Source organism: Rhinopithecus bieti, unplaced genomic scaffold (genome assembly GCF_001698545.2).
Source record: "Rhinopithecus bieti isolate Rb0 unplaced genomic scaffold, ASM169854v2 scaffold_41619, whole genome shotgun sequence".
In the NCBI taxonomy this organism is placed as follows: Eukaryota; Metazoa; Chordata; class Mammalia; order Primates; family Cercopithecidae; genus Rhinopithecus; species Rhinopithecus bieti.
This window is the reverse complement of record NW_016817072.1, coordinates 398625-418052: the sequence shown is the minus strand read 5'-3', so window position 1 is coordinate 418052 and position 19428 is coordinate 398625. Positions and strand designations below refer to the sequence as shown.

The window sequence follows — 19428 nt, the reverse complement described above, 5'->3', positions numbered from 1 at the left end:
AAAAAAAAAAAAAAAAAAAAAAAAAAAAAAAAAAAAATGCTGCAGCAAGGTTTTCTTGCTAGTTTTATGAAATATAGTTCACATCCCATAATATTCAGCCTTTTAAACAATTCAGTGTTTCTGTGTATATTCACAAGGTGTGGTATATTCACCACTAGGTAATTCCAGAACATTTTTATCACCTCCCAAAAGAAATCTCGTATCATTAGCAATCATTCCCCATTTTCCCCTCTCATCAGCCCCTGGCAATTACTAATCTACTTTCTGTTTCTATAGATCTGCCCATTCTGGACATTTTATATAAATTGGAATCATACAATTTGTGACCATTAGTGTCTGGCTTCTTTCACTTAGTATAATGTTTTCAAGACCCATCTATGTTGTGGTATGTATCAGAACTTCAATCCTTTTTATGGCTAAATAATATTCCATTGTATGGATATAGCACTTTTTTCATCCATTCATCTGTTGATGGACATTTGGGTTGTTTCCACTTTTTGGCGACTGTGAATAATGATGCTTTGGACATTTGTGGACACGTTCTTGTGGACATATGTTTTGTTCAACTGTTTTCCACAGAACCATTTTACATTCCCACCAGCAATGTATGCGTGTTCCAATTTCCCTACAGCTTTCACAACCCTTGTTATCACCTTTTTTATTATAGCCACCCTAGTGTGAAGTGGCATCTCACTGGTTTTCATTAGCATGTCCCTAATGACTCATGATACTGAGCATCTTTTCATGTGTTTTGTGGCCATTTGTGTCTTTTCTCTAGAAACTGTGTATTTAAATTGTAGTATGTCCTTAAAGACAATTTCAGATTGTGGCTCTCCTCAATCTTTTTTAGCAAACTCAGGTTGAAGGTTCAGGCATTATCACCCAGTTAAGTTATCTTACTTTTTTTTCAGTGTAGAAATGAAAGCATAAATAAAAACGGGCTTATGTAATCCTTATAAGAGATTATTTGTAGTTTCAACATGGCACACTGAGAGGGTTAGATGATTTTTATTTCTGATTGTTCTCTGGGCCACCCATACACCCTGCAAAAGGAAAACTACAAGATTATGACAACTTCATCACGTGTGTGCATGTGTGTGACTCACACTCAAAGATTCGCTACTTGAAACTCAGCCCGAAAGCATCACTCTTCATCCCACTCATATTTCCTAGGTAACCAGAATAACCAGATAAAGGAGCTGCACCTGCAGAGAAAACTAAATCCCACTTTCTCCCTCCCTGACATGCTCCCTTCTTGCCTCCCTTTTGTGAGGGGTGAGAAGGACTGAAATGATTTGACAGAAAAGACAGATGCCTTTATTACCACTATTAAAGTATGTTTTTAGTCACCCTCATGGGTGGCTGCGATTTCTGGGTAACATAAGGCCCTCCTAACTAATTATGAAAGTTTTCCTTTTTTAATTTGGGCAGTCATAACAACACAGACATGTCCATTTAAATAAAAAGGTCACCCTGATAAATGAGTAGATGCTGTTACTTGAAACTTTTCTCATCACCATATTAAAAAAAAAAATAACAGTTAAAAGTATTGTAACTCTACATACACAGTAGACAGCTCTGAGACAGAAATGCAAACCCTCCAGCAGCATATCAGGAAGCAGGCAAGGATACACGCGTCTTGGACTGAGAGTCAGGAGACCCATTCGCTTTCCACGGCTCCTCTAAGCTCCCTGCATAACCTCAGAGAAGACAGTAATGAAAATGGTGAAGCCTCAGTTTCCAGAGATCCCACGGGCCCTCTGAAGTGTTTGATGAACACTTTATGGAACACAATTTAGTTATCTTATCCCCAAACTTTAACTCTTAACTATATAAATGGATAAAGAGAATACACTACTGGATTTCTATTGATCACCAGACCCTCTTTGGCAAAGGCTGTCAAAGAGATGAGCAGACACTAAAATTCATTTCAGGCCACAGAGAGGAAGGGAAAAGCCTGCCCACGGAGAGTGGCCCAACTTGTGCAAGGACTTGCATCACTCGTTGTCTGCCGATGTGAGAATGTGAATGAACAACAGATGTTCCATCGTCTCTTCCAGGCCATGAAGAAATGTACAGACGGGGGAAAAAACCATTTTCCCTAAAGGAAGCCTGCCGGACAACAAAGCAGAGTTCAGTTGTCCTGGAATTTAAATCCTTGACTTCGCCTGACGCTGCCTCCCACGTGTTGGTAATTTTAGGCTCATTATTTGATCTGCAATCTCCTAACATGTGATTGATCCAAATGGGGTTGATGAATTGTTTACTAAAGCTGCCGCCTTCTTTCATTGTTAGTGTCCACACTGATGGCCAAGAAGCAGTTTTTACAGATTCTAAGCAAAATTAAAGCAAATTAATAACTAAGCGTAAGACTTTTTCCCTCAAAACCCATGGACTGGCAGACTGAAGAAAGAATCCAGGCAGTGATAAGTACAACTATGACATACATGGCCCACACTTTCATCTGGACCTATAGCCCAGAGAAATAGAACCCCTTTCGATCTGAGGCCAGCCAAGCTAGATATTTCATAATTACAGATGCAAATTCAACACCCATCCCACATGCTCTTCACTGTGGCTAGAAATAAACAAGAGCAGCGACGGCAGGTAATGTCTACAAACATTGTATATGTGATCTCGCTTACTCAAGATAACAGCCCTATGATGGAGGGCCTGAGAAAAATCCGGCTTAGAGAAATTAATTTGCCCAAGGTCGCTGCTTGGATCCAAACCAGGACATGCACTGCCTTTGCTCATAATGTCTCCATAACCTGCCCACCGTGGTAGCCACTAGCCTCACGTAGCTACTGAGCACCTGAAATGTGGCTAAGCAGGACTGAAGAACTGTAATTTAAGTAGCCACGCACAGCTATTTCCTACAGTATTGAACAGAAAAGCATAGTACGAGGGCTAAATGTGCATATGACTTTATGATCAGAGCCATTAGTATTACTATCACAAGTAACTTTAATTAGAGGAGACTGGCAGTGATTATGAGTACGAAGGCAGACAGTTTAGCATAACAGCTTGTAGAATAGGTCCTATCTAGGTTTGAGTACCAACTCTGCAAGTAACTAGCCATGTGGTTTGGGCCACTACTTAACCTCTCTAAATCTTAGTTCTTCATCTATAAGAAGGGATCTACACTATCGTACTGTAGAAGGTTATTGTCAGAATTAGATAAAGTATTAGAGAATTTAGTGACCTGAAATATTCTAAGTGCTCAATAAATGTGCCAGTAATAACAACTAAATAATTACTGGTTTTGGGCCTTTTTAATATAGAAGTAATAAGAGTTGCAATTCCCAGAAAAGGCTACAATCAAGTTATTGTAATACCCACCTTGTAAATGTACCTTTTGAGCTTAAATGTTTTATTCTGAAATTAATTTAAATTTACAGCAAAGTTGCTAGTACAAAGGACGCTAGTAAACCCTTTAACTAGATTCATCTGTTTTTAAAACCTTGCCACATTTGCTTTATTCTTCTCTCTGTACAACATGTTTTTTTCCTGAATGATCTGACCTTTTAGCCCTTAACCTTAAAGAGTATTGAGTATGTTTCCTAAGGATATTCTCTTACAGAAAAACAATTATCAAAGCAAGGATTATAACATTGATACAATATTTTAATCTATAGGCTCAATTATAATTTCACCCACTGTCCCCCTAATGTCTTTTATAGCAGCTGCCCCACTCCCTACCCAACAGGATCTAGCTCAGGATCACATGTGTCTTGTCTTTTTGTCTCCTTTAATCTGGAATGGCTCCCCAGCCTTTCTCTGTCTTTCATGACTGACACTTTTGAAGATTACAGGCCAGTTATCTTAAAGAATGTTATTCAATTTGGTTTTGTCAGCACTTCTTCATGATTAGATTCAGGTTATATGCATTTCTGGCAAAAATACTACAAAAGTGATGCTGTGTTCTTTCTCATTTATAGGCACACAACGTCCATTTGCCCCACATTGCTGATATGAATTTTAATCACTTGGTTAAGGTATCATGGGATATCCCCAATGTATATAGTCACTATTTTTTATGTGTAATTAATAAGCAATTTGTACAAAAGATATTTTAAGAATATCTAAATATACTATTTCCTGAATTCCCTCCATCTCTGCTAGATTTAGCATCTGTTAATAATTCTTGCCTGGTCAACTTTTATTATGATGGTTGCAAAATGATCATTTTCTAACTCCTTTGCTCCTTCTATATTTACTAGCTGGCATTTTACTAAAAGATGAGCTTTTCTTTTCTCCCTTTTACTCATTTATGTACTTATTATAATAATTGTATTGACTATGGATTCTTACATTATCCAACAAGAACCTTTGAGTTTTTAGAAGTACTCTTCAAACACAGGGGAAAGAAACTACAGATCTGGATTGGGAGTCATTAACTGGGCAACGTTTATTCATGAGGCAAGAGGAAAACTATTAACTGGGGACTCCACTTGTTTTGGATGCTTGAGGGCAAGAGAGGTTTAAGGCCTCAGGCGCTGCAGTTAGGACATTAGCCTGCAGCTCTTGCAATAGACAAATGTGAGTTACCACTACCAAGTTGCAGTATTGCTCATCATCAGACATGATATCATACCAAAAAAATTCCATCCAAACAACCCATCTATTTCTCCACAACTAGGAAACTTGAATGTTCTGGCAAACTCAAAGGGACATGATTTACAAATAGTAGGTAATATTTGGATCTTTCCACAAGAGCTGGGTTCCAGCTTGTTTTTTTAATAAAATACAAATGACTTCATTTTGGAGCTCACTGTGTCACTTTCTCAACAAACAGATCCTCATATCAGGAATCAGCCTGTGTTATATACAAATAGTATGGGTTCGTGCATATTTATTTTGTGGTCAGGGACCACACACCCAGTAGCCAGTTACAATATTTACAGTGCTCCTGATGCCACAAGCGGGGTTTCAGAGCTGAAACCAAAGCTCAGGCCACATAGAGTATGACGACAGGTCCTGCTCTAATGTGCGCACTAGACCCCTGGCTCTGCCCACAGAAGATGGGCAGGTGTGTCTGCTTTCTGTGAATGCTTATCTATGTCATCCAAATATCATTAAGCGCATCCTCCAAATTTAACACTCTTTGGACTCTGGCATTATTTCATTATTTGAATGAAAGTAAGCCATTATTAAAAGTTTGGCAAAGTTTAAGGATTATTATACCCTTGTGCTAAGGATCAGTTTGGGGGAGGTTTAAGCACTTACCAAAAACAGTCTGGAGACCCCAGTGGCAAGTCTCTCTGTCTTCAGATGCCACACCAGGGGGTGTGGGGAGTTGAGCAGGAACACGACAGGCTTGTGGTGGATGTGGACTGAGGAGATGGGATTCAGGTGAAGTGTGACCTAGGAAGCAACAGAAAGAGGGTAGAAATCTTAGCCCTGGCTTTCCATGAAAATCACTCAGAGCAGCCTCTGGAATACTTTTTTGCAACTCACTATCAACAGAAACAAGCTATAATCCAGCTCAGCTCCTATGAATAAGATACATTAAGTTGAACCAGATGACATTGCCAATATTTGACCATTTTTTACTACAAAATGGCTACTTCATATGGGTCAACCACACTAATCTCAACAAAAGCATGAATTAGCTCCCCGTCAAAGAACAAATAAACAGAACACATTTTTTTCTTTCGAAAAGTCAGCAAAGGTGGAATAAAAGTTACCTTCCCTTAGGCCTGCTTTAAGCTGTAGGTCAAATGACTAAGGTGAAAACTGGAAAACAAAATCCCCTGGGGGTGGGGTCATCCCTCTGGATCTCCAGAGAAATGACTTTCTTCTCCTCCAGGTAAGCTCCAGCCTCCACAAAGTGAAATGGGTTCTGCCAAAGAAAAGTGCCAAAAGCTGAGAGAAAGGGGCTGCCAAGGGAGGCTGCCAGGGCTTTCGCTGTCTCAGCTTTTAGCTTGAAGGGCTTTTCCAAAGAAATGAAGCACAGAGGACACACATAATAAAGAGTGATTGTATACAACCACTGTCAAAAAAAAAAAAAAAAAAAAAAAAAAAGGAAGAAAACCATGGGATGGATACCAAAACTGTAGCCAATTTTGACAGCAGATCAAGGACTACTGCAGGTCACCACTGTTGTCATAACATCACCAAAAAGCACCTGTGAATGGAGCTGCAAGCCATGGACTCAACAAAGTCCTCTTGGCACACATGAGCCCAGGGCAACATGAACATAGGAGAACAAAAGGATATATAAGGAAATATTGACTAGATACTTTCATACAGTCTGTCCATACTGGCTTTCCATACACAGCGGGGAGGCAAGACCCAAGCATCACATATTTAAACAGAGTGAACTCATCAAAGATAACCATAAAGTAATAAGGGAGGGACAGGCCAAAAAAGGACTTAGGCTAGAAAGACACAGACTGAGTGATGCACTGGGAATAATAGTACATCTCAGCCAGAATTTTCATGAGGATGACATGGTCTAGATCCACAATCTGAGTCTATACAACCATCGGGTACTAAACGCTGGACTACTTCACATTTTCCCAGTGGCTGTCAGTCCACTGTGATCTCAACATACTTCTACCTTTTTTTGTAGGGACCACTTATGACCAATGTCACTTATCATAGTATACTCTCAGGTCATTGATAAATAAGACACTAAACTTTCATTATCTTTCAAAACCCAGGTTTTTGCACATGGTAGGCACTCAGTAAATGTCAAAATAATATTTTAATTCTCTGCTTTTCGATGCCACAAGAATATTCTAAGAATAACTTGCATCATCTTGTTCACTAACTTGAGTATGCATGTCTTAATTTCCAAAATGGACTATAGGCCAGGAGTTTGAGACCAACCTGGCCAGCCTGGAAAAAACCCATCTCTACTAAAAATACAAAAATAAATTAGCCGGGCGTGGTAGCAGGCACCTGATACTCAGGTGGCTGAGACACAAGAATCGCTTGAACCCAGGAAGTGGAGGTTGCAGTGAGCCCAGATCGTGTCAATGCACTCCAGCGTGGGCTACAGAGTGAGACTCTGTTTCAAAAACAAAAACAAAAAACTGTGCTTAACATATACACGATAATACACTTGATCTTAGCCAAAAGGCTGGGAAGTAAGCATATACAATAATATTTGATTTATCACAGCAAATTAATGTATTTATATGTTACCTAAAGGAGAAAAAAGGTTCAAAGGAATTTAGCTGGATAATTTGCAAAAAAAAAAAAAAAATAAATTTAAAAAATAAGCAACACTCCAACTGTCATGAGCTATTTCTGCACACAGCTAGGATCATTTTTATATTTGGCATAAGCACAGTGCTAAATCAAAATACTAGATGAACAGTGACGTCAAGTACAGCTACAGCAAAGTAATGTGCTCCTTGGTTGTAAAGACTCTACCTCACAGCACACTTTGGAGATGCTGTCTGCATCTCGAAATAAACAGACTGATCGCCACTGAGAAGAAGAAGAGATGCTATAGAAACAGCAGAAGCAAAGATTCAAACTGTACTGAACAAAGAGACACACACATTATGGAGAATGAAGGAGGGATGAAATCATCGTTTGTTCCAGAGTACCTGAAAACTGCAAAGCAACACTCTGACTTTCACTAATAGCATGCATCAGTAAAAGGTTTCTCTATTTATTCCAAGACTATTTACTGAGTACCATAATGGCACAAAGAATAGTAATGTATATCTGCAGGGGCTGCATCAACCCTTCTTCTGAAGATTTTCTTTGCAGTACTCAGGCATACAATTCTTCTTAGAGCTCATAGATAAGCAGAAGTTTTGCTCAAATATATACTACAAAATACTAATAAGTATGTGTCTCAAATGAACAAGAATTTTTTATAAAAGCTCATGAAATGAGAAGAAAAAGATCTATGAGACAGATATTGGTGCTCAGGTCCAAAATTTTCCAGATGGTCAAAAGTGCTGAGGCCTGGCTCATACAATCAAGGAAAGATTTCTAGGAGCCACAGCCCTCTGAGCTTTCCTGGAAACAGCTCTCTCTTCAATATGTGGCAGTGTCTGGCCAAGATGAATCTCTGACTCTGGCACACGGGGTCCAGGCAGAGCCCCAAAAGCCATTTGGCAAAGAAGAATTCACACTACAATTGGGAAATTCAAAGAAAAATACCCAATAGTTTCTTTAAAAGATCATTTGGCAGGGACAATGAGTCCTGCAAGCACCTGCTCACCTAATCCCTCAGCACCCTGTCTTTTCTAGGCTTCCCCTGCTTGAGTAAATCTTGCTGAAGGGAAGATAAAGGACAATCAAAACAACTAACAAAAGAACAATCGTATAAAAGCTTCCAGAGAGAACACATTGCAGTATCTCAAAGAATTCCTGGCTAAGTTGTCCAATTTCTCCCAGGTTGGAGAAAAAAAAAAGAAAAGAAAAGAAAAAATCCTCCTTCGGATCAATTATAGCTCAGGGTAGACTACAGTTACAAATATAAGAACATCCTGAAGCTTTTGTGGTTACACTCTCCAGTGCTCATGGTCTAAAGGCCGAGCTGAGACAGACTACAGCAAATAAATATCCCCGTGAAGAAATGATACAAAGAGTATGCAGCAATCTCCAGCTTGGAAATCCAAACAGTAGTTTAAAGAGTTGACCATCAATCCTAAGTCAAATTTACACATAAAAATACAGGTTAACAGCTTTGTCTATGGGTTCATAAGTAATAACGAATCGAACACTGGGACCATGCGAGCTGTGAAGGCTGGTAAGCTAAAGGGGATGCAGCTCAAAGGAAGCAGCAATGACCAGTCTCGAAACCACTGGCTTCTTTGTAAATCTTTGGGAGTCATGGAGCATTTGAGAACTTAATGCATGTATGAACCCTCTCTTTATCAAACCAAACCAAACAAAAAACATCCACATCACACAAACTTTTGCAGACAATGTCAGGGAATTACATTCATTGCAGGGCCCATGAACTCCAGGTTAAGCACCCATCAACCCAGGTTAAGAACCCCATTGTAAAAGAGTAAGAAAATTCTAACAGCAACAATGGTAACAAAATGGCTCCATCTAATTAAACTACAAATTACACCTCTGGTCTTAAGATGTCATCCTTTCAGGAGAAGAACTAATAGATGAAGACTCAAAACTAAAAAAACTTTAACATGTAGTTTCTGGTGGAACCCATACTTTGACCACAACTGGTCCATGAAGCCTAATCCAAGAGTTCCTGTTCTAACCATGCTGGTCTCAAACAGTGCTGGATATTCGGTATTCCCGATAGTGTGAGAAAATGCAAGCAAATCTGATCTGCCACATCCCTTATGTAACACCATCCCTCATACATTGTTGATTCTTCCTCTAAATGGAAAAGAGCTCATTGGTCTAACCTGTTCTACAACATCTATTCATACTAGGTCTTCTGTGGTTATCTGTGCAATGCAACGAACATATAATTTTATAAAGAAATTCAAAGCAGACCTTCTGGGTGTTTTTCTGGGGAATCTGAACACAACTTTGACCAAAGTCAAGGACAACTCTAAGGAGCACAAAGCCTTTGAGTAGTAGAAAGACCACCTCCCTATCTCCCACTTGGGAAGCACATCCTTGCTCACATTATCAGCAGAAAATAACAAGGACAATCCTTTCTGGACCTTGTTATAGTGAAGGCTTCTCAGTTCTCTAAAGATTATCTTTGATAAGCAAAAACTATCTATTGTCTCAAACTCTGTAAATTACTTTATGAAAATTAATTACAGGAAGAGGGGGAAACCCTACTTACTTTATGGAAAGATTCCTTATGAAAATTGTTTTGAATTTCCCAAGATTCATAATACAGACGCAAGGCATTTCTACCATAGAGATTTCAGAATATGTATTGTTAGACCCCCTACTTCAGGGGTTCATTAAAACAAACGAAAAGCAAAGTGAGCAAGGCAACTTGCTGTCCAATTTTGCTAACATGTCAGTGAGGTCCATTTCAACATTTCTGATTCTTAGAACAGCCCCTGTGGACCTGTGAAGCAATGAAGTCATCCAAAACACTACCAGGGAAACTCTTACTATCTAAAACCAGACCAAATAATTCTCTGAAATGGATGATTCAATAATCAGTTTACACTAAGATAAGAAAGATAAGAAAAGAACTCCAACAGCGTGCCTATAACCAAGACCCATAAAATCACATGCTGGTCTGTATATAGCCATCATCTGTCCCCTCTTCAGGGGTAAGGAGATATCCACTTGGCAACAATGTTAGTAGTAACTGAAAACATCCTGAATCTGGGTCTCCCAGCACCCACACTTTGCACGCACAAATGGAAAGGCATAAACCTATTTCAGGACACTAGGTCCTACCACTGAACTCAAATTTCACCGACATTTGGGCAATATGACTTTTAGGAACTCAAACCTGACCCCAGATGGATCTAAAATGTGCAACTGACTGCTAGGGGTGGGAACAGTATTTACTTAGTTGCTGCTGCAGTATTTAGTATATTCTGGTCTACAGAACCCCTACAGCTGATATTTTATTCACCATTGCTTGTCCTTCACCATTTGGGAATTGGTATAAAAGATTCCCTCAAAATATTTTAGAGAACTGGGTTTGGAGCTTTTAAATGTTTCCTTTTTTTTTTTCTTTATATTTCTCTGAATTTCTAGAGGAATATTAATCAGTTGGTGCTGAATTCAAGAAATCTTGACATACACACATTCCCACACACACACACCCAGGGTCCCCATCCTGACCTGGGGCACTCAACTGACCATTCTCCTTGGTCAAATGATATCAAGCTCTTTCCCAATGGTTTTGTCTTAAAACCACTTAATGTGCTGAGAGGGACACTGTCAGTTCATTTCAGGATTCATCGCCCCTCCCCACAAAAAGGACATGATTCAGGATTCCCTGAGAGCCTCTGCAAATAATCTAATATAACCACAAAAGAGACAAAAAAAAAAAAAAAAAAAAAAAAACTAAAATGAAAGTCTGAAGTGGGATGCAGAAATAAGCTCCGCTCCATATTTTGTATGCCCTGGAAAAATACTGGGAACTAAATTTGGGTTGGGGGTTGAGGGGCAAGAGCTCATATAAACAGAGGAGTATTTATGAAACTACAGGTCATGACCTTCTAAAGGGGTCCTGGGAGCCGTTGCAAGGAGATTCCAGAGACCCAGGCCCTTCCTTCCCAGAGCAGCCACAGCTCCCCCGGCTGCAGGGAAGAGAGGCAGGCAGAGTAGAGACCCTGACGTGTGGGTGGTTCCAGTGGAGGAACGCTGCTAGTGCCCTCAGCAGGCCACTACTGATGCAAGTCTGAGCACACAGACAGGCACTTTTCTATCACTCTTTGGCATTAAGATAGGTTGTGTGAACAGTGTACTGTATACATCACTAACACACTGCAGCCTTGCAGGATTCTGGCCTAAAGTGCACCACAATGCTCCAGATGGACTTGTGGGTCCAGCTCACAATGCCATCTCCAGTAAAATCTTTCCCCCTCCCTCAGACAAAGCTGGAGCTCTCTCAGACAGCACTGGTGTTTCTACCTCTGCCTGGCACTATAATGATCTGTTTAGATCAAGCTTATCCAACCCATGGCCACATGCTGCCCAGGATGGCTTTGAATGAGGCCCAACACAAATTTGTAAACTTTCTCAAAACATTATGAGATTTCTTTTGTGATTTTTTTCTTTTTCATTCATGAGTTATCATTACTGTTCGTGTACTTTATGTGTGGGCCAAGACAATTCTTCCAATGTGGCCCAGGGAAGCCAAAAGATCGGACGCCCTGGTTTGGATGTTTGTCTCCCCTGTCACTGTGTAAATTCCTCAGGTCATTCTCCAGGGGCAGAAACTAAGTCACACTCATTTCTGTATCCTTAGGTCTAGCACAGGGGCAGACATTTAGTAGGCAGTCAACAAGTTCTCTGAAAGAAGGAATAAAATAAGGAACGAACAAAAGTTATTAATGAAATGTGACTAGAATAATAATTACAGAGTCATATTGTCCTGTTTTTCTGACCAGAAAAAGGGGGTTGGGGTATACATAGTAAACAGAACATTAACACATAGTCAAGAAAAGCAGATTCCAGCTACTGAAACAAACGACGAGGATGCTTCCTGGAAGGTATGCTGGACAGGACATCAAGGCCACACCCAGATTTTGTGGGACAAGCCACCCTAATCGTCATCCTCTCTGTGTGTAAGACAGCGTATAATGGCACTCGGGCCATCCATGGGAACCACACAAGGCAAAGAAAAGAAAATAGAAAATATTTGTTATCTTAAACAGTTACGCAAATAAAAACATGTAAAATGTAAAAAACCTTTGGAGCGTGTTTTCTTCTTTAGGGATAGATAACAAAGGTAAAATATTCTGAGCAAAAGTTCCACTATCTTTTAGAGACACAGAAATTTACATGGGTTTTCATGTAGGCAATTAAGTGTGTTAGAACGGTTAGAAATTAAAATTCTAGGCAAACTGAAGAAACTCAATATTTGCACATTGATTAAAATGGGGGGAAAGTTTGATTTATATATATATATTCCCCGTCACATTTAATACATACATCCATTCAGATCACTTTATTTTTGTTTTTAACACTAATATGTAACCAAAGCCCCATATAACCATTTACTATACAAATGTATTTCCTCTCAAGTTCTCCTTTTTGGAGACAAGATCTCACTCTGTCACCCAGGCTGGAGTGCAGTTGCACAATTAGAGCTCACCGTAACCTTCAACTCCTCAAGCGATCTCCTGTCTTGGCCTCCCAAGTAGCTATAACCACAGGCATAAACCACCATGCCCGGCTAATTTTTTTTTCTTTTTGGTAGAGACAGGGTCTTGCTATGTTGCCCAAGCTGATCTCAAATCCTGGTCCCAAGCAATCCTCCCACCTCACCCTCTCAAAGTGCTAGGATTACAGGTGTGAGCCACACAGTACCTGGCCTAATTGCTACCTTTTATAATGGGCTTCAAATTAGCTTTGCTACTTACCTGTTTAGTAAGCCAGTATTCTGACATGTATATGTCTTTACCAACAACAGAATGTTAGAATGGCCTGTGTGTCAGTACCGTGGTGTATCAAACTGCATAATAAAGAGAATCACTGGAGTGATCATTAGAAGCTGATTTACAAAATAAGCATAACAGGAACTCAATTCCCACAAAATCTGGGTACTGGAGTAATCATTCCATCTGCTACATGCAGTCATAGATGAAGCTGTCCTCACTGGGTTAACAAGAATTCTGGACAGAAAATAGAGTTATAATTAAGCATTAACATGCTGCTCTTTGACCTACTTTCTTGTAACCAAAAGTCACATGCACTAGATTCTCACCATTTGCATCCCCATTGCTCCTATAGATAGGTAGGATGTCCGATGTTAGAATCCTAAGGGTTGTGTTAGAGAACTGCCGGAGCAGATCCTGAATTCCAACGGGACAGCTGACACCAACCAGTTTAAAGACCCCCACAAAGGAACCACCAAATCAGCATGAGAACACCGTTTCTTTATCTCCCTGTCCCATGACTTTACCCTGCACTCTTCGACCCATCAACATTCTCCATACTTCAGCCCACTCCAAAACCCTTAAAAACTCCAACCCCAAACTCCTGTGGGAGATGGATTTGAGTTTTCCCCCAGTTCAGCAGCTGTACAATTAAACCACTTTCTCTGCTGCAATCTGGTGTCTCAGTGTATTGACTTGCCATGCACATTGGGCAATGAACTATTATGGTGGTAAGAGCTCAATAAGGATTTCTGTTTAAGCAGCATCTTAAAGTTAGTTAATTTGTAACAGCAAAAACAAACAAAAACCCCCACAAAATGCAGTTGATTCAGGTAGCGATTTAAGATGCTCTCAGCATCCAAGGATGGCATTTGGATTCCCCTGGGCTAAAGTACAATCTTAGAAAATACATTAACCTGAAGCTGGTAAGGAATTCTTTAGGAGTACAGTGTTACCTTGCTAGCAGAAATCAGAAATCTAGAGAGAAGTAATTACTAAGATATGAACATTCAAAAACACCACACTTGGATTATTGTTAAAAACAGTGGTGGCAGCAGTAGTGAAAACCATCATCATCATCATCATCATCATCATCATCATCATCATCTCCTAAGGAAAGACAACAGGTAGATCCATGGCTCCTGTTGAGATGTGCTGCTCTCATCAAAATGAAGTGCTCTGCATAGTTATCTAATTAATCCTATCTTAAAGGTAAAGAAATTGGTGTTCTTGCCAAAGTCAGAAGGCTAGAAAATGACAGTGCTGGAAGTAGAATGAATGTCTCTACCTGTCTGTCTCTCTCTCCCCCGACCTACCCAACCCCATCTTTAATCCTGGGTGTCAGCCTTGGGGCATAGAGGAGAATGGGAAGCTGCTCTATAGTAGTAAGAGCAGGAACTATTTTATTGCTGGAAAATATACACAAACTCAGCAACGTAAACTTCTCAATTCTTTCTGGAAGCAGGGAGAAATGCATTATTTACTGTTTTGTATTTTCACATTGGATCACAGAAAAAAAAAAAAAAATGCCATGCTCTTTAAGAAGACTTTGGGCCGGGCCCGGTGGCTCAAGCCTGTAATCCCAGCACTTTGGGAGGCCGAGACGGGCAGATCACGAGGTCAGGAGATCGAGACCATCCTGGCTAACATGGTGAAACCCCGTCTCTACCAAAAAAATACAAAAAACTAGCCGGGCGAGGTGGCGGCCGCCTGTAGTCCCAGCTACTCGGGAGGCTGAGGCAGGAGAATGGCGTGAACCCGGGAGGTGGAGCTTGCAGTGAGCTGAGATCCGGCCACTGCACTCCAGCCTGGGCAACAGAGCGAGACTCCGTCTCAAAAAAAAAAGAAGACTTTGTGTTGGTCGGGCACAGTGGCTCACGCCTATAATCCCAACACTTTGGGAGGCCAAGGCAGGAGGACCACCTGAGGTCAGGAGTTCAAGACCAGCCTGGCCAACATGGAGAAACCCTGTCTCTCTTAAAAATGCAAAATGAGCTGAGTGTGGTGGCACATGCCTATAATCCCAGCTACTCGGGAGGCTGAGGCAGGAGAATCCCTTGAACGCAGGAGGCGGAAGTTGCGTTGAGCCGAGATTGTGCCATTGCATTTCCAGCCTGGGCAACAAGAGCGAAACTTGGAAGGAAGGATGGAAGGAAGGAAGGAAGGGAGGGAGGGAGGGAGGGAGGGAGGAAGGGAAGGAAGACTTTGTGTCCAGAGGATGTTACTGACCTATATCCTGTTGACCCATCTCTTAGAGCATCCAGAATCTGATCCCTGTATTAACTTTGTACACACAAACTATCTCAGAGGATGGGGTGGGACTTGTATTTTTATCACCTTAGAACCTAGTCCAATATCTGGCACTTACAGGAATTACAGTAATATTTGGTGATGAATGAATGAATGAAGGAACCAATATGTTTTGGATCTGTGTCCCCATCCAAATCTCATGTCAAACTATAATCCCCAATGTTGGAGGTGGGGCCTGATGGGAGGTGACTGGATTATGGCGGTGGTTTCTCACAAACGGTTTAGCACCATTCCCTAGTGCTTTCTTATGACAGAGTTCTCACCAGATCTGGCTGTTTAAAAACGTTTAGCACCTTGCCCTTCACTATCTCTTCCTCCTGCTCCATCCATGTAAGACGTGCCTGCTTCCCCTTCACCTCTGCTATGATTGAAAATTTCCTGAGGCCTCCCCAGAAGCTGCTATGTTTCCTGTATTGCCTGCAGAACCATGAGTCAATTAAACCTCTTTTCTTTATAAATTATCCAGTCTGGGTATTTCTTTATGGCAATGTGAGAATGGACTAATACATGAATTAACACACACATTTTAAAGCATAATTCAATGTCTTCCAAGATCTACATTTTCTTCTAAGTTGGCCACATCTCCTGTAACCCAATCCTTTGGGTCACTCTGCCTTCCTTTCTAAATTACAGGCAGTTTGACCTGGTGGTTAAGAACAGTGACTCAGAGTCAGGTATTAGGTTGGAATCTCAGCTCTCCACCTACCCCCCTAGGGCCCTGAGGATATTAAGACTCTACTCGCATCAGTTTCATCAGTTGTAACATGGGGATAATGATTGTATTTATTTCATCAGATGTTAAATCTGTCATTTGTTGAAAGCACTTAGAACAGTGACTGGCATCTGGTAAGCACTCTCTAAGTGTTAGCTATTATTACTTCTGCCCACTAAAACCACAGCTGCTATTCTCCATTCCCTTGGTTCCTATGGAAAGAAGCTCTTGTCTATACCATCCTCCACTGAGGCTTCAAGTCAAAATGGGTTTCCTCATAGTCCTCTAAACATCAAGCTGCTGACATCCTTGGACTCGACTCACATCCTCTTCTTAAACCAACTTCTCTCTGGGCACACACAGGCCCTGTTAAGCTTCCCCTTTGCCCCCACTCTCTTTCTTCCCCACCTGGCAACCCCACTTCCTGAGTCACGCTCCCAAAGTTTACTCATAGCACTATCATGACCAACAACATCTCCAAGGCTCACTTCACTCTAGTCAGACTTGGAGATACTTCAAAGTCCCCATACAATTGGCGAGAAGAATAAGGGAGCTGTGTTTTTTCGTTTGTTTGTTTTCTTTTTTTAATACAACACATCCTGAAGGGGATGCCCTGTTTCCATGTGTGTATTTTACTGACCCAAACTGATCACTCTCAGGCTTGAACAAGCTCGGTGAAGACCTCCACCAGATACAAAACCAAAAAGGCCGAGACAGCTGCAAAGGTTTCTATTTCCCTAGAGATGGGAGTTTCATGGAAGGCTAAGGATCACCACAGCAACCAGACTACAAAAACAGTTGCGGGCTTCAGCACCATAACTCTGGTAAAGCAATTTGTGCTCCGTGAAAGGCTGGGGCACAGAAGTTGAAGAATGATCAAAGTAAACACTGCTCCTCAGGCACCATTTTGTTGTGCTGATTTCAAGACACTGAGTCTCAGCATCAAAGTTCTGTTATGAAAGATGCGCATCAAGTGCCAAGGATTTGCTAGGCTGGACTGCCTGCCCTGGTGCAAAGGTCTGGAGAGAAATTCATAGCACATTTTCCAAAACAACCATTTCAAATTTGCTCTAAGAGCAGACCAGGGTAAAAATGTATGCCATTGTATCAAGTTACTCTGCCCATGCTAGAACAACTGTTGATCCCAACCCTGGATTAAAAAAAAAAAAAAAAAGAGTAGGTGATTTTTTCTCACAAAACCCTAAAAAGACTTTATCCCATGCTCAACTTACACAGACTGATTCCTACAGATTTAAGAAAAAAAATTCTCTAAACTTTATTAAACACTAAATGAAAAGAATCACCTGTTGTAGTCTCTGATCTACTACCCTAAATCTATACTACAGTTTACATAATAAATAAGAAACTACAGCACACTATTTCTACACTATATACAAGCAGCAACTATAGAGTATAGTAATTAAAACAGAAATCTCTTCATGGATTTATAAAAGTCTTCAATATTTATTAGTATGATTAATTTAATTATTAACTAGTTAACTACAGCTTGAATATATAGAACTTGTTCTTTTTAAAGAAACTCAAATTGGTCTACCTGAGTAATCTTACAATATCCTCAAAAATTAGGTTAAAAAATATATAGTTCCCATTAGCAAATTTATAGAAAAATCCCTCAGACCTCTGTTATGTTGGCAGTACACAATGCAGTCCTAGAAAACACTTTAGTGATAGTGAGAAATCTGTAACTTAAACTGCCCCAAACAGGAACACTAAGAAAATACAACTACAACCATGTGATATGTACACATACTTATCACACCCGTTTTCTCTAGGATGTGTCCCATGTATAGTGTGCTGCTTTCTGAATCTTTTGTGGGGAAGGGGTCCACTTATACAATTTCTGGAGTTTCAGCAGATGCTCAGTAAGTCAGCAGGGACTCTGCTATCAACAGAATTTATTGTTCCATAGGCCCCTTGAGCCCAGCAGTTTGCAATGCATAAGAGGTAATTAGTAATATCTAACACCTAAATGCTTCACAGACAGGAATGAATGGCTTGGCTTACAGGCTTGCTCAGTCTTTTCTAGCCGCACCCTCCTTATTTTATCTCTAGGTTAATAAGCGTGAAGTTACTAAGCAAACAGGGAAAAGAGGTTCTCATGTTATGTTTTGCGCATTTACTATTCATTCCTCAGAAACTGAATGGCTAATAAATGCGTAAAGCACTTGACTCAGTCAATCGTGTGGAGATACTAAGAATGTTTTAAGATATACTTTATGTATATATTTTACAGGAATTAAAACATGATTTCATGTTTAGGAAGTTGAGGATAAAGCTAAAGGTTTTTTTTTTTTTTTTTTTTTTTGAAGATGGGGAGTCCGCTCTGCCCCCCAGGCTGGAGTGACAGTGGTGCGATCTCCGCTCGCTGCAGCTCCGCTCCGCGGTTCACGCCTTTCCGCCATCAGCCCTCAGCGAGTAGCTGGGACTATATGCGCCCCCGCTACCCCGGCTAATGGTTTTTGTATTTTTAGTAGAGACGGGGTTTCACGCGTGTTGCGCAGGATGGTCTCGATCTCCTGACCTCGTGGATCCGCCCACCTCGGCGTCCCAAAGTGCTGGGATTACAGGCGTGAGCCACTGCGCCGGCTAAAGTCATTTTTTAAGTGCGTAGATTTAAGAAAATATTAGGGGCCGGGCGCGGTGGGGCTCAAGCCTGTAATCCCAGCACTTTGGAGGTCGAGAACGGGAGGCCGAGGTGGGCGGATCACGAGGTCAGGAGTTTGAGACTGTCCTGGCTAACACGGTGAAACCCTGTCTCTATTGAAAAATACAAAAAACTAGCCGGGCGAGGTGGCGGCGCCTCTAGTCCCAGCTACTCGGGAGGCTGAGGCAGGAGAATGGCGTAAACCCGGGAGGCGGAGCTTGCAGTGAGCTGAGATCCGGCCACTGCACTCCAGCCCGGGCGACAGAGCGAGACTCCGTTTCAAAAAAAAAAAAAAAAAAAAAAAAGAAGTTCACAGTGTGATGGGGGCAGAGGGACAGGCAGATACAAACACATCTGTGCACAGCAGTAAGGGGGCACTTCAGCTGAGCCGGAGGGTCAATGGGGAAAGGTGGATCTAAGGGGTCCAAGCAAGGAGGAGGGCAGTGGAGGCAGCATGAGTGGGTCTGAGGAATACTTAATTCAGATGGAGCTAAGGAAATATAAAAAAGAATAAAGAAAACTGTCGTTGAAAGGGTACTGGAACCAGATCACAATGAGCCTTGAAAGCCAAGCTTAACCAGTTAATGAAAGACGACCATTTGCTTTCCGAAGACATGGACCATGATTTGCTTCCTGATAAGATAATGAGTACACTAACTTCTGGCTTAGTGTCACTTAGTTAACCACATTACTGTACTGATTCACTAAAAGAACTTCCGTTACCTGACTTACTTGCCCAAAAGAATACATATCATTCATAAATCTAA

General features: G+C 41.0%; 1 protein-coding gene across 1 annotated transcript in view; it reads right to left on the bottom strand.

Moving 5' to 3' along the window:
* TGFBR3 (transforming growth factor beta receptor 3) overlaps positions 1-19428 on the bottom strand; it is a 212983-nt gene that overhangs the window by 73620 nt on the left and 119935 nt on the right. The window contains exon 4 of the mRNA XM_017855795.1: positions 5230-5367. Within this exon, the coding sequence (XP_017711284.1) occupies positions 5230-5367 (138 nt within the window). The remainder of the gene's footprint in view (positions 1-5229; positions 5368-19428) is intronic.